The sequence below is a fragment of the Streptopelia decaocto genome (assembly GCF_964273445.1).
Source record: "Streptopelia decaocto genome assembly, chromosome: 4".
Classification (NCBI taxonomy): domain Eukaryota; kingdom Metazoa; phylum Chordata; class Aves; order Columbiformes; family Columbidae; genus Streptopelia; species Streptopelia decaocto.
The window spans coordinates 54,265,729-54,281,530 of NC_138658.1; the positions used below are offsets into that span (position 1 = coordinate 54,265,729).

Below are 15,802 nucleotides of genomic sequence, written 5' to 3' on the forward strand. Positions count from 1 at the left end.
AAGCAGCATGCACGATGGTGATTAATCTTCAAACAGTAACTATTACATTAAAACGTCTGAAACTTTATTCTCTTTATCACTATTCTTACAAATTCCATCTATGACAACATTCATCTTTGATGCTAATTGGTTCCTCAGAATTCTATAAAAATGCCATTATTGCAAGCAGTGCTGGCTAAAACAAATTGTATAGATTTGCCACCACTGGTGAAACCAGCCATGAAATTCTTAGCATTCTAAGTGATGAATATTGATAGAGTTTAATATTTAACAGTGCTTAATATCTACTAAATCTGATTAAGTTATAGGCACAGGCAAAAATTCAAAACACACAAGAGGTATTAAGTACTTCTGTTAAAATTGCTGTTACTGGTTGACAGTACCAAGTTTACTCAGCTTTGACCAACTGTAAATGTTCCCCCACTCAGCACTGGCACATTCACAGCGCTGTGGGTTCGCCAGGGACGATCGCAAGGTCACACCTACCAACATTTCTTCTGTTGCAAGAATACCAGAAAGGAAAAAGTCAATGCAATTCTAATCTTATGGAATGTTTCAATCAATGAGTCTATTAAGAACGAAGCATCTCCAGGCTGTAACCTTTCTATATAAAGAGTTATCCTCTTTCAACTCTTCAAGTAACACCAGGTGTGTGTGTTTCAAAAATACCAAACGATTAAGATGTTGTGCAGAGAACTGTAAGCTAGGAACATTAAGTAAAATACATTTAGACAAGCAAGAAATACTTCCAAAGAATTAGGAAGAAAACAATGACGTTTTTAAGAAGTGATTATTTTGGGGACTTGGTATTTTAACCCATATATCTTGCATTATTTTGCATAGGTTTTCGTTGTTGCAATTAAGCTGGCACAAATTTAATGTCATCTATTTTTTCTGGCAGTTTTGGGAAGCTCAATAATTTTTCCAAACTTTTCTTCCTTCTGCGATTTTCATTCCCGTGCTTCTATTTGAACTGCAGATAAAGTTGTGACAGAAAAATGTGGTGTGACAAATTATCTATGCTGGGAAGAAAAAGGGTGAAAAAGTTGAGAAAGGATGCTACAACAACGAAAATGAGAGTACCTGCTGTCAATCGGACACTATTTGGTGGAAAACTGTTTTGTTTCACTGCCGATGAAGTGTGGTTCAAACCCTGTTTGTCTGGAGCAGGTCACACTCAGATCCATCTCCTGGTTCTGAAGTTAAGCTTGCTGTCTCTTTTGGCAAAGCAGACTTTCAGTTTCTAGCTCCCTGGGACACAGCAATGGCCACTAGGTTGACATGAACCACTACTTTCAAATGTGGGAAGTCCCTTTCCCTTCCCTTGCCAGGGAAGCAGACGGGACCCCTTGGGGGATGCGGGATGGGAGGGTATGGAAGACTGCACAGTCTTGCTCTGTAAACAGGGAACATCAACAATAGCAAGCAACAAAAAAGCCCAACTACTTCTTTGGTTGTCCCAATGTCACCAACTGCAGGAATCAAGACAATCCTTCATAGCCTTGCAAGAGCAACCTTTTCTCACCTGTTCTAGAACTTATGGGAAGTATTCTGATGGAACAATGGAAAATTATGTTTGTTGAAAACATTTAAGTTGATATATCTTCCTTGGATTTCGACTGTGGGAATTAACCGTGTATGTGGGAGTTTGGTCTGACTCGGATTAAAAAAAAACCAACAAACTCCTAGCTTCCTATAAATTCTGCTTTCCTAAACATCCCTGTTTAGAATAATATGCCACTACAGTAGATCACTATAAAGACGCAGGATTGCATTTCAACATATTTTCCTTTGCAGTCTCCATCTAGCCATTTTTTGTGTTTTATATCATTTTCCCTCTTTGAGCCTTACGAAGCAATTAATTTACCTTTCCTTGCTGTTTGTCCATAATAAAACCCAGAGCACTGAAGCTACAAAGAAACTGGAAAATAAATCAAAGGAACTTCTAATATTTTTGAGTCATATCCATGTGGCTCACACAATTAAATCAATAAATCCAAAAGGAGAAAGAATCACCAAGCTTTTCCTCTTGACAATCTACCAAGAATAAAGACTGGCCAAATATGTCACAAGCACACGCATCACCACCACTCATCAGACTGCTGCTTCCACAAGAAAACATTATTAAGCACTAATCCAATATAATTTGGTAAATTCTGTTACACTGTCACAGCAAAACACCTTCTTTGTTGTCCAGGTGAACAGATTTCAAAGCAATTCACCAAGTCTTTTATAAACTATATGACCCTATGAAATTAACTTAAAAATGTAGCCAGCCACTTGGAAAAACAGAAAAAGGTGAAGAACCCACTTACAGACTATTTGTCAAATCAGTATCATGTACGAGGACGAACAGCATTTAATCCGAACAGTAGCTAATACGTGATTCTCACCACGTGAAATCTGTATTCTAGTACACGACCTACGACCTCAACCCCTCATGTAGCACATAGCTATCTTTAAAAACAGGTCAAACAAGGAGTTTTGGGACTGAAGGAAGGACGGAGAAAAACTGTTTATTTAAATTCAAAGAACGATGATAACACATAAAAAGGCAACTTATTTCACTAAAGGGTAACTGGTATTTGTCCAAATGGTTAAAAAGTTCTCACAGCAAATATTTAGGTAGGACTCAGATACACTTTGTCACTAGTTCATTAAGAGGTATCAAAAAATGTGTTCAATAATTTAATTCAATAAATAGCATGAGCTGTTGGTACAGTGATGAAATCCTGTGGGTGCGAGCTTCAGTCATCTGAGAAGTATAGTTAATCCCTTCAGCCACACACCCTGAAATACAGTGGTGTCAAAACCATAATTTGTTTCCTTCTCCCACTCCAGCTAATGGAATTTTTTAAACATAGACTTTGTACCTACAAACAGCGTATGTTCGGGTAAAATAACGAAAAATTCCTAAGGGGATCCATTTAGTTTGGCCTCTAATGATACTGTCAAAATGGCAGATACAATACAAATAAATACTGATTTATGAATCCTGAGTTATGTGAGCCCATGGTGAACTGAATGCTACGCTCAGCACCTCCAGAACATCACACTAACAGGTTCTCTTTCCTTCCGTCTTCTCAGAAGGTCAAGAAAACCAACACACTCAGTGCCTGCTCTCCTTTCGTACGTTCTCTCCATACCATGATTCCTCCTTTCAGAGGTGTCTCCAGGGCAGTTTCTGCTGGGGAGCTGAGGTGGCTCCAAGGAAGACCCAAGTCTAAGAAGTGCTGGAGAAGTCAGGACCTTGAGGGCTTGGGGCTACATAGCCTGTGTGTGAACAGAGTCAGAAACACACACGCTCCTCAGCCCAAGCAATCTCCATGAGGGGAGATATGTCCTCAGCCCAACCAGAGCAATCTCCATGAGGTGAACCTCACTCTCACTCAAAAAATGTTGTTTTCTCTGGACTTTCTGCTTTTCTTTTCCTGCCTTTTTTTTTTTTTTTTTTCATTATGCAATAAAGAAAAGGAAAGCATACAGATTTGGTGAAATGCTCTGAATAGTCTCTAGCAGGTGGTCAGAGTGATGACAATGAGGTATAGAACATCCAAGATGACTCCAGAGATCCAATGCATAGATGGTTCCACATCTCTGCAAGGAGCATGTGGTGTAGAACAAACAACACTTGGAACTACAGTCTGGAAAAGCACTTGGCTTAGAAATGCCCCCTTGTTCTTCCCATTGCAGTTTTTGCAGAGCACACAGCTCTCTGGGGTGGATCTGCATCTCATGTGCATAATTCCCAGCTGCTGCAGAACCTTCTTTGGGAGGTGAAGGTAGATGTGTACAAAAAGAGCTCACAGTGCTTCTGTAGTGATTTGCTGGTTTTTGTGTAAAGACGCTTCTATTGTAAAGGTGACCCATTTTCCACCTTTGATGGACACCATTAGATATCTTTAGATAAGTGTAGCTGATAACCACTAATAAGGTTATGCAGTAATTGTCACTGAAGTGACAGAGAGACTGGCCAATACTAAGGTTCTTTCTTAACCCCAATATTGGAATTTTTCATACTTACACTCTCAGTGATAGACCAGTCATTTTTCTACCATTGCTTTCAAGTAAATAAACCGAATGAAACTCAAACTGTAGCTTTAAAATGCATATGAACTCTCAAAAACTGTTAATAGCACTGAAGAAATCAGACTGCTTACAGATGCATTTAAATTATGACAATTATTCTACATTTTAAATAAAACAGGAAGCACACTTTTCACTGAAAGATGCCATTCAGAGCATGAGTTTAATGCACTCTAATTTAGGCACACTGACTTCACCATTTTAATTGATCAGCCTTTCTGGGGGTGTGGTTTCATGTTACACTTAATATGATTTTATTGCAGGCTACTGCTGAAAGGGGAGGTCCCGCTCCCTTGTCCTTGCCCCTTCCCTTGCTCTTGCACTGAACAGCTGCACAGAGTGAGTCATATCAACTTCCTGACCCAACCAAAAAATAAGGGTATTTTTTGTGGCTTAGCAATTCTGACTGTTCAATGAGCTGATCCAAAGGATCCCAATCATTCTGTGGCCACACAACTGCTTCATGTCATACAAAGAAGACACAGCACTGGAAAGGAGAGAGAAAAGCCTGAACCTTCTCTTTCTTCAGCAGGCTGCAGCTGAACAGGTGAAGTATATGTGAAACTGCTTCCTAACGCCATATTACCCTGGCAGCCTAAACCATCACAATTCCTATTGTCCCCCTTCCAGCTACATGCTCCTCCTGCTTTGGCTTATCAGACTCTTCTCTGAGATGACCCTGTACACCAAGGTGACAGAAAATTTACCAAATTGAAAAGAAAAAGCTCCCTTTCCCCTTTTTTCCCCATTCCTCCCTCACCGCCCTGGCTCTCATCTGTTCACACAGTAAGATAATGTGCCCAGCTTGCCCAGCAAAAAGCCATTGCTTTTTTTGTTGGGATTAATTTTCTGCTGCTCAGAGCATAAAGTTAACCCCGTGCACGTGTTGCCAAAACCAAGAGAGAACAGAAAAGGGGACAGTGAGAAGCTGTTCAATTAGCTCAAAGGTGTAACATACCAACCACAGGCTCCTGCCACTTCACTGTGAAGTCTGGCAACTTCATTTCAACTCAACTCCGTCAGGAGTGTGGGCTGCAGAGATCGTATTTGCAGTGCAGTGTCTGAGGAGTACTTGGATGTCCTCTCTGCTCTGGGGGTGGGAGCACCCGCAGAGGTAATGGGGCAGGTCATTAGAGGCAACAAATTAATAAACTACAGAAAGGGTTTTCCTAGAATGTGAATTTGATTGCTCTAAGAGGAAAATATAGCTTCACAGCCTTTCTTAAGCTAGTCCAATTTAAAGGTGGAATTTAAACGTAAAAAAACTACAGGGTCATCACTAAGGCTAATATATTTTAAAAGTCTTACCACTGAAACAGGCTCCATGACTTCTTGCTTGATAGGGACTGGGTCAAACATTAGCATCTTCTTTATTCACCTGTTCTGATGCCTCAGTTGTCCTGGCCTGCAGGGGAAAGACACAGTGTGAGAAAGCTGCAGGAATCCCCCATCAGCTTTCTGAATTGTAGAGGACATGCTATTTCATCAGATTATTGTGAATATTTATCCATTTCTAGCACAGCTTCTTAAACATTTGACTGGGCTTTGTTTAAATATTTCAGTTATTTTAAGTTTATTATTTCCCAATTGCTAGTGAAACAAAGGGACATCTGCTCACTTTAATGAAAGTTAATTTGAATATTTATTGTGCATGTCAGGATACCACGATCACAGAATTGTCACTTCCATTAGCTGTCAGTGCGTAAACACATCACCCTTTAGACTAGGCATTTTACTCCAGAATAATCTTATTTATATTATACAAGTGAACTGATTCTGGGGAGGTCATCTCTTTTCTAGGAGTCCTGATAGAAAAGTAGAAACTTTCAAGTATAGTGACATTGAAATCAATGCAAAAGAAAGACTAAAATCCAAGACTACTTTGGAGAGGTATATTCAACACGTTGCCATGTCCCAACATAAAAAATACCTCAGTTACTTCCCTGAGTTAATAGATTTACTGACAATTCAACAACAATTTGTTTTAACTGTGCAAAAGAAAAACACTTAAAAAATCTGGCTGTGTGCCATATGGATTCAGTTGTTTTACTCTACAGAGAGTTCAACCTCATTTGTCCAGTCCTAGCTTATCTAAAAAAGCACGTTCTGACCATACACCGTATGGTTCACAGCCCTGCCTGGCAGTGGTATGACCTCCTATAGAGATGTGAGGACAAAAAAATTGCATAAATGCAGTTTTGGCCAGTAGATGGCACTGGAAATAAACGAATCCAGCCAGAAACATGGCCCAGCAACTGCACCCTCTGGAAGTTGGGCAAAGGCTCAACAACAGATTTGTAGTTGTGGCCAGAACGTTCTCCCAGAAATTTAAATGAAAACTTTAAGACATACCTGCTCAAAGAAAAACAATTCTAATAAGCATACACTAATGAACACTAATGAACCATTGTGCGTGTTTGCAGATAAAAACTTGTTAAGAGCTTCCAGAAATAGGTAGTGTGATTTGTTACTAGTCTATCATTAATTATTCAAGTATATTAATACAGATTTATGGAAATACATTACAACAGTGTACATTTTGAATAATGACATGTAAACAAGTATGAGAGGTGAAGTATCTTCATAATTCTTCTTACAAAAGTCAAAGGCCTGACAAAACCAAATTGCAAAAAAAAATGAAACAGAGCAGCTCAATGTAATTTCCAGTTTAAACTTGACATGTAGCTTTATTTTAGAAGCCGTTGTGTAAGATCATACTATTTCCTAAAAGTTGGGATAATTTTGTAAATACTTTAAGTATGTTTGTGAGAAGGTTTTAATTATACTATTTTTCTCTGAATGGTTCTCTTTTGCAGGTTTTTACCATTTCACATAGCTAAAACGAATGTTTCAGAAGACTATCTTCCGAGAAATATATCTACATATCTATGCATTACATATATACGTATATAGATGTATATATATGTATGTATGCATCTCACACATGTTCCTACACATATCCATGCATTGTGAAAAAAGAAAAAAAACTTATGCTTTTAGACATAAAAAATGTTTACAGTAAAATGTAGCCTCTCAGACCTCACGTATAAGAACTTGGAAATAATTTCTTTTAGGCTTCCAGAAACTTTCAATTTTAGTTTGTAAGTGCACAGATAAAGTGACACATCAATTTGTACTCCAGTGAAGAAAGAGAGAGGAGAAAGGAGAGAGCAGAGAAGAGAGAGGAGAAGAGAGGTTTGTCCTAAGTAAGCAGTCATGCTCCCATGTTATTCTTTTTGTCATTTTTATTGTTTTAAAACTGGATTTTCTTTGGTTTAAGAGTTACTTTGGTTTAAGACTCCTTTTCACTTTTTACTCCAAGAAAGTGTGTCAAAGACATTTAATACACATTTCACATCATGCTACACATTTGAGTGTTTCTTGTTAATTTGTGTCCTGCGCTGAATAAAAGTGAAAAGTAATTCTCAGTCTTTCTCAGGTGCAGTCATCTAAGAACAGCAGAGGCAAACATTACTTTTATTGCTGCATCATAGCAGAGAAATAGAGCTCTTCTTCATCATGTTAGTCTTAAGTGGTAGGTTCCTTTTCCCCATTTGATAATGAATGAAAACCATTTTTCAAGAATTAATATATAACTCTTGGTCCTGTCAGTCCAGATCAGAGGGTCAAATACTTATTTGGTGGAAACTAACAGAGTTGCTAGAGAGTCAATATAACCAGCTTTGGGTCTGGTATAAAAATTTAGCTCAGTAGGAGACTTTCCTGAGGCTGCAAATAAACTCACAAACCAACTATTTTTGTATTTAAAAACAATGCTCCAAATTGATTGCTTGCACCACATTCACAAGCAAATACATGCATGTACAGTTCAACAAATAAAGCATGCTACTTCTACTAAAAAGTCAGTAGTTTTTCCTAATCTGTTTGTAAAATCATGCCTACTAACTCAAAAACCCCCAATCTCTCTCTCCTAAACATTTGAGAAGGGGGTGATAGGGAAGGTAAACAGTCTTATCTGTTTCTATTACAGAGGAATGAAAAAACAGTTGGGTTCTACTTTATACACGGATTTCATAATGTACTTGTCTGAAAGCCCACAAATTGTTTCGTAAATACAACTAATTTCTGGAAAATAAAAATACTGTCTCTTATTCCTGAGGTACCCTGGAAAAAACAGTGAGGAGATAATATATTCATATCAAGCATATTAAAAAAGGGCCTTTGTCTTTCACATTACTAGATAAACTATTTTGCATTAAAGGTTTTTTTTCATGTGAGTTGAAAGACTTTAGAATGCATGTAATCTGAAACTAAATAATTAACTACAATCCAGTAGGCAAACATTCCACCCTCTTTTTTTTTTTCCCTCCCTCTCTTTTTCTGCTAACAAGCCACCCAGTTTTACTTTCTTGCCTCCTCCCATCCACTCCACCCTGTGGATCTCTGCCAAGTCAGTCCAACTTGTCCAAACAGGACATGGCTTTTGATAAGATTTTGCTCACACCCTGTACTTCAGAAAGACAAATGAAGCAATTGGTATTTGTATGCAAATAAGGACAGGTGCAAGGTAAAGTCCAGGCAAAGTCCCTCAGTATTTTCCTATCTGAAGTCCAGTGAAGACAGCAAGCCAGAAAAAGCACAAACTCTGCCCTTATGATCCAATATGCAGTGAGGTATCCCTTCCAGAAGGAAGTTCATCATCAGTAGCGCTCATCGCCTTGTCAGGATTGAAGACTTCTTGATATTAACTTCCTGACAGGTATGGCTTACTGTTTCAGAGACATAATTAAGAGTAAATGAAAGCCTAAGGTACTTAACATGTATTCTGACAATAAGGGCTTGTACAGATTATTTATCCTGGATGAAACAAGCAAAGCGGTTAAAGAATGCACCCAGACTACACATCTGCACTGCAGAGCAGCTGGAGAAGAGGAACCGCATTGCAGCTACTCCCAGCAGCTCTGTGCACCCACCTTCAAAGCCCACCAACTCTGCAGACTTGGTAGGAAAGGCTGGGGTACAGGGCCAGTTGTGACTGTGCACATCCAACAGCTACAAAGCCTCCCTCTAACGTGGAGCCTTTGCTCCCATTAAATACCTGGAAGAGCAGTCAGTGACCTGCCTCTTGGTGCGGACATGGGGGTGGTGAGCATCAATTCTGTCTCTCTTCACCCTGCATGAAAGCATGCACAGAGTTTGCTTTCCCGGTCTTTGTGCCTGGGGGAAGCAAGAAATGCTGCCCCATGGTACAGCGAGGCTTTGTCTAGAAGCTTCAACGTATGACTGTTATTGTTGGTGTAATTACAGAACAATGTAATGGTATCTGCTGAATGAGCACTGCACAAGCACTCTCTGCAAAGACACTGCAGCTCTTGCAGCACTGTTGGTATCACCTAGGAGCCAACATCAGCCATGTGGCCAAAGCTCTTCACTCCAAGCCCTCTGGGACTTGGGCGCTTGCTCTAAAACTCTTACTTCTGTGAGCCTCCAGTCAAGCTTCCCCTGATACTAAGGAGAAGTGATAATATCGAAAGACTCTCCACTGATGAAATCCAAAAGGTGGGGAGGTTATCTGAACCTGGGTGAGAAGTCTTCTTGAAAGAGCTTGACAAAGAAAACTCAGTTTCTGAGAGTAGAATTCCCCGGAAAAAAAGTATGAAAAGCTGTTTTCCAGGGCTAGTAACAAGACGCATCTGCACTTAACTACACCAGTTGCTCATCGAGACCTGAGTCAGCAAAAAAAGTAGAGTGTTTCTAAATGTCTATTAACTTTAATGGGAAGTCAGCAAACGCTTCACTGCACTGGGCCCCAAAATAGCAGCAGGCAAAGAAACTCCAGCCCAGCAGTGAGACTGGGTCAGAGCCAGCAGGAGCAGGGGAAGGAGCAGCAGCCCAGACACTGTGCTGGGGGAAGGGACCAGAGCAGCCGGCCAGTGAAAAACAGAGCGGGGGGGAATCATGAAGAACTACTACAGCAAGATGCTCCACTGATTGGCAGCCTTCTGTGTCTGTTTGTTCAATGGATTTGCACTGAGAAATGGTAATAACGGTTGAAAAAGCTAGGATATCATGCAAAAAGAAATGGTACCTGGGCAAAAAAATTTTCTGCTTCAAGTTTTACTTGATAGGCATGAAAAAAAGAATATTTCTACAGGATTCTGTTATTTAGTATTTTAAACTATTCTTGCCTTTTATTCACTTGCAAATCTTTTACCTTCCTCCTTTCAGAACTGCAAGCAGGCTGAAAAACACAGGTTTTTTTGCACAACTTGTGCATCCTAACTTTACCAATGTCACTCTGTTTGACCTAGAACTGCTCTGACGTAATCATTTATCAGCTGTGTAGCAGACCAATCAGTATTTCCATTAAATTTACGATAATACTGTTGCAGGCTCTTTGAAGCCGCATGCCTGGAAATGGCTTTCTTGTATGCAAAAAAAATTTGGGCAAAAAAGTTATTGCAGTACTCATTAAAAAAACATCTCCTCTACCAAGGAAAAACGGAGCCCATGTAAACCCTGTTCAACCTTCAGTTCTACATTCACTGAACCTAAGGGAGGAAGAAAGAAAAGCTCTTGAGGCACCTCCATTAGACAATATTCTCCCTTATCAGTGCAGGCTGCTGTCTGGTTTCCTGTCTCAAGCTACTTCTTAGAAGGAGAAACAGTCTAGTAAGGATAAAAGATCAGACTTTTGAAAACAAGTGAAGTATATGGAATGGTATGATAATCTTTCCCTTCCAAACTGAACTTTGGTTTTTTGTTGTGTTTTTCTTAGGAGGTTCATTTTTAAGAAAATTTGAAAGGATAAATAGAAATCCTGTATTTTTATTATGCGGGAAGAATGACAGAAAATACTGTTCTCTTACATAAAGGGTTCTGCTGTTTCATGTAACATATGAAACAGAGATTCCACATTTTTGATAGTATGGGGAAGAAGAAAAAAAATCTAATCCTAAAGGAAGGAAGTGTACATTTATGAATAATAGCCTAAATTATTCATTTGAATGAGGATTTAAATACAGGGCAAATGTCAATGAACTTCTATGTACCTACAGAAGCGGGAAAAAAAAGGCAAAAACCCACAAAACCCAAAAACAACAGGGAGAAGAGCTGGACAATGTAGTGGGTACTGATGAGACAGTGATCACAGTAGCTCAGACTCCTTAGCAGTGGAAAGTCTGTCATGCCTTCATGGATCAAGTTAGTTTGTTGGTAACAAACACTGACTGCATGACACGCAGACCATGCGTGGTTTTATTTTTTCCATCCTGACTTAGTTTACTATTAAAAACCTGTCAAGGGCTTTATCTTTCCATTTGGCTGATCTACATTTACACTTCCTTCCCATGGGAGATATCAACTCTGGTTACAAAACCCTCAAAGGAAGCGTCAGCATCAAGTGGATGCTTAACAGGGAAGGGTTAAATCTCTCCTAAAACCAGCTCTGCCAAACTTCATATTCTGGATTGGAAGCAACCAGCCTCAGAATGAAAACACAAAGCTTCAATGCTGACAGCATAAAAGAACTCTAAAAGACCTCCTGTTAGCGGTGTGAATTAATATTAAAAAGTTGGTTTACAAAACTATTATAATTTTAATCTCAGTCCTTGATTTTTTAGAACTTCTGGCTACAAAAAGGTGTGAACCCCAAAATTTACTGCATTTATTACACACCATTTTCCAATATTAAATGCAGTTATATGCAGCACTTTTCCTCTGCCATGGGAAAAAAAAGAAAAAGACTAAAAAATCTGTCTGAAATCCTGTGCAAATTAACAGCACTAGAGTTAAAATATTGAATCGGGTTCTAATGGATAAACTAATCCATGGTATTCTAAAATTAACAGAAAAACAACTAAGTAAAAACAACCGAGAGTAACAAATTAATCAATAAACAACTTACCAAAACTGTGTGGCCAAATACTTCTTCTTATCTGGATTTCTGAACAGACAAAACACAAGTTGACATAAGGATGTGCACATAACTAAGTAACAAATATTTTTCACATACCATTAAGCTTTGAAAGAGGAAGTTTAAGCATGTATTTCAGGTACTTCATAAAAGACACTTGCAATGATCACAAACAGCTAACTTTGAGCATCCAGAAGTGCAAGAGCAGGAACTAAAATATTACTTTAAAAATGAGTGAAATAAAAAAGGGGGTAAAATGAAAGGGGGAAAGTACTTCTGTGTGTGCAGAAACGATGCATATTCTGGCCCATAAGTGACAGAGAAGAATAAACACTTCATCTTGCATTTTCATCCAGGGCCTGATGCAATGCCCATTGAAGTTAATGCAAGTCTCTTTACTTCAATGAGCTTTGGCTTGGGTCCTTTAGCTCTTCTCCTGTCAGATCCAAAGCAACAGAAAGATTTATCTCTTTCTGAATTTCCTCATGATGTTTCTCTATATCTGCCTGCAACAGGGCGGGGGGACAAGTATACAATCAGCAGTAAAAAAATGTTCTTTTTATGCCTTCAAAAATACAAAATGTGGGACAGCCATATCTATTTACTCCACAGAAAGGTTAGCCAGCAATGCCTCATTCTCTGTATTACATCTTGGAGACAGTGAATCTTCTAGTTTGTACAAGGAGTAAAGATCTATTCCTTTTGAGATCTGGATATACAAAGCACTTACGGTGGGCCTTTCAGGTTGGGTAACGGCAGAGGCCAAAACCCTCCCACAAGTATGAGCCTACACATGTGGATTCTCTTCTCGCTTACACACTTCACACCAGTGTAACTCTGTGACTTTAATGGAGCTATTCCAGATCGGCTGATGAGCGAGCGAGAGCAGAAAACTGGCTCACAACTTTCTGCAGACTCCAACACAAGTTTTCAGCGAAGGGAACGAAGCTCTCCAGTTCACCCCCATAACTATATTGGAGTCGAGGGTGTGCGTTAAAGCTTAACTTGGAAACCTCATGATGACATAACGCAGGCATCTTAAGCAATCGTGAGTGTGTAGAGACATGATAACTCATTGGGTGGGGATTGGGAGTTGAGGGGCAGTGACAAGGGGCCTGGACAAGGCTACCGATCTGCCAGAAAACAGCCTGAAACAGGAAAGAGCACCACATATGCCACTTGGAATGTGTGACGCAAACCCCAGCCTTGAAACAAAGAACAGGAAACAGCTCTGCTGGCTGTGCTGGGGAGAAAGCACAGAGAAACATTTAGGCGGCCCTCCCTGACCCTATATTCATGAGCAGCTGGAGTCTTTTAAAACAACAACAGTGGGTGGAGGTGTTTGTTCATTGGGTGTGAATAAAAACACTGTCCTTATGCAGGGGACCTGCCCTATTTACAAACAGGCTCCCTTAACATAGGGAACAAGATTTTTAGACACCACAGGTCATGATGATTAGCTGAATCCTTCCCTAGGACCAGTTGGTTTATTACTGTATTTACAGAATGCCGGTAGCTAAATAGAGCTACAGCTTCGTGCCATCAAACAGGCAGCGCCCAGCCTGACAGCGAGCACCTTCCTCTTCATGGACAGAGCCAGGGGGTCAGGGCACTGTGGGAGCGGTTTGTGAAGCCAGGGATGCCCCTGGACAGTGTTCAGTACTGCTCAACAGCTGAGGACCAACAGCACCCAGTGCACCCAAGAATGTTTTTCTAAGCCACCACACACTTGACCTTCTACATCCCTGTTCCACATGCACTCAGACTTCACCTCAGGACCCAATTTCCCCTGGATATACTACTTTTATTTTTGAAGCACCCAAATATACAGCTGAATAAATGAAATAAGCTGACAATGTGAGGCAGAAGAGAGGCACATTTTGTCTAGATGCCATGCGGTAAAATAACTTCAACATTCATTTTCCTTCAAAGACGTGGTTCTTATCTTGCGTACTTTGCATCGGTTATTTATATATCATGGGTGGGACGTCTAGTATTATCCGATGTGAGAAAGTGTTGCAGCAAATTATGTGGATGAGTACCACGGTAGCACTGATAATTGCTGTGGGGTTTCATGGCTGGAGTTTAACAAGGCACATGAGGTGACAACCAGCTAGTACAGCATCTGCACAGCAATGTGTGGGTGTGGGTTTTATGCCAATAGTTCCTCATTTTCTTCATACTGAATATCTGGAAATGTAAGTAATTTGGTGGTTGTATAACTCCCATCTCTATTAGCTCTGAGCCTTCGACTAATCTCACTCAAATTTACATCATTATTTATCTGGAGACTTCTGGCTAAACAGGTGTTGTCCAGGTCAAATCCTCACAGTACCTAAGGGCTCCCTTGCACCTCTGCTTCTCAGAGGAAATTTTGCTTGGTTTCTCAAGGAATGGAGAGACCATTTAGTACTTTTTTTTTCCCCTCCCTGCCCTTATCCCCAGTCTCTCTTCTGGTCTGTAACAGGGTGTGCAGGGGAAAAAAAAGAAGTATTTGCCTGTAAGAAAGGCCACTCAAGTCAGCTTCAGGTTTTTGTATGTTGGTATTAGACAAAATATTCTTCAAAAACAAGAGGAAAGTTAGTTTGAAATAAATCTCTCCTGGGTCAGGCAGGATTATCAAATCCAGATGTAATTCCTCTCACACAAGGAAGCAGCTCCTCATGTGATTATCAAGCCAGTGCATCTTAAAAAGTGTTCTATAGAAAAGTCACTAGTGAGCAGCTGTGTAATCCTTTGTTTCAATACAGGTAATAAATATTTATGGCTGTTAGTTTAAATAAAGTCAAGTCTTCAGAGCTCTCCTATCAGCCACTCAAATTCAGCTTTTCCCAATAATAAAGCCTTCAGAGTTCAGCTCCACAAATAGTGACACTTCCTGAATTTTCAAAGGCGAGGAAGCAAATAAAACACAGCAGACAGTGCAGGTACGGTATTTGAGTCACCAGGGGAGTACACAAAAAAAACAACTTTAATGTATTTTTTTCCTGTAACATTTGAGCTACTCTGAAATATGTCATTATCATAAACCTCCGGTTAGGTGCTGTGAGCTCCCAGTGTGGGCTCCTGTTTCTGAACCCTCGTTTTCCAGGGTTCCCCGAGCTGTGCCAGGCACTCACCTGACAAAGGTCCAAAGCAAATAATTCCTATTCCCATTTCGGCTTTAAAATAAAAGGTATCCAGAAAAGGGAAGCTAATTACAGTCGTTATTTCTAACTCCAGACTTGCTGCGGCGCTGTCCTAGGCACTATGCGTTTTAACTTTGCCTACATCATGCGTAAAGGTTATCTGACAATACGAGGGTTCATTTTTGAGAGCCGGTCTCGGCCGTGACTTCACCGGGAGTTGAGCTGGGGACGCGGCGCTGCCGCCGGGGCTCCGCCAGCGCCTGCCCCGCATCTCCCCACCGCCCTCGGAAGCGGGGGAACCCGCGATCCTGTTCACCTCTCTTTGGTCCGGCGCGATATCCCGCGCGGTCTCCGATGACACCGCGAGCTCTAACCGAGGCCGAGCTCGTCACAGCCCGGCGGAAGGCTGGGGGCTGCGGCCCCGCTCGGCGGGAGGGCGGCCCTGGGGGGCGGACGGCCCGCAGGCCCCCCCGCCAGAGGCAGCCGGGCGGGAGGCCCCAGACCCCCCCGCCAGGGAGCGCCGCCGGCGGGGGAGGGCGCCGCCAGGGAGGCTGCCCCGGCCCCGAGCGGCGCCGCCGGCCACACAGGTGCGCTGCCCGCCCGGGCGGGCGCCGCGGACAGCGGCAGCTTCCCCTGCTCCCGCCGCCTCCCCGCGCCGGCGGCCACGCAGGAAGTTTCCCAGGCGCCGCGGACGGAGCCCTGCTGTGAGCCC

General features: G+C 41.2%; 1 protein-coding gene across 3 annotated transcripts in view; it reads right to left on the reverse strand.

Annotated features, from left to right (window-relative positions):
* KLF3 (KLF transcription factor 3) overlaps window positions 1-15,802 on the reverse strand; it is a 28,568-nt gene that overhangs the window by 11,968 nt on the left and 798 nt on the right. The window contains exons 2-4 of one of the 3 annotated variants that reach the window (XM_082051927.1): window positions 11,954-11,992; window positions 9,146-9,220; window positions 5,395-5,491 (exon numbers count right to left, since the gene is read on the reverse strand). In XM_082051927.1, the coding sequence (XP_081908053.1) occupies window positions 5,395-5,451 (57 nt within the window). In that variant the 5' untranslated portion in view covers window positions 5,452-5,491; window positions 9,146-9,220; window positions 11,954-11,992. Of the gene's footprint in view, window positions 1-1,083; window positions 1,625-5,394; window positions 5,492-9,145; window positions 9,221-11,953; window positions 11,993-15,802 lie in introns of those variants that run through there. The other 2 variants (XM_082051926.1, XM_082051928.1) reach the window with 2 other exon arrangements.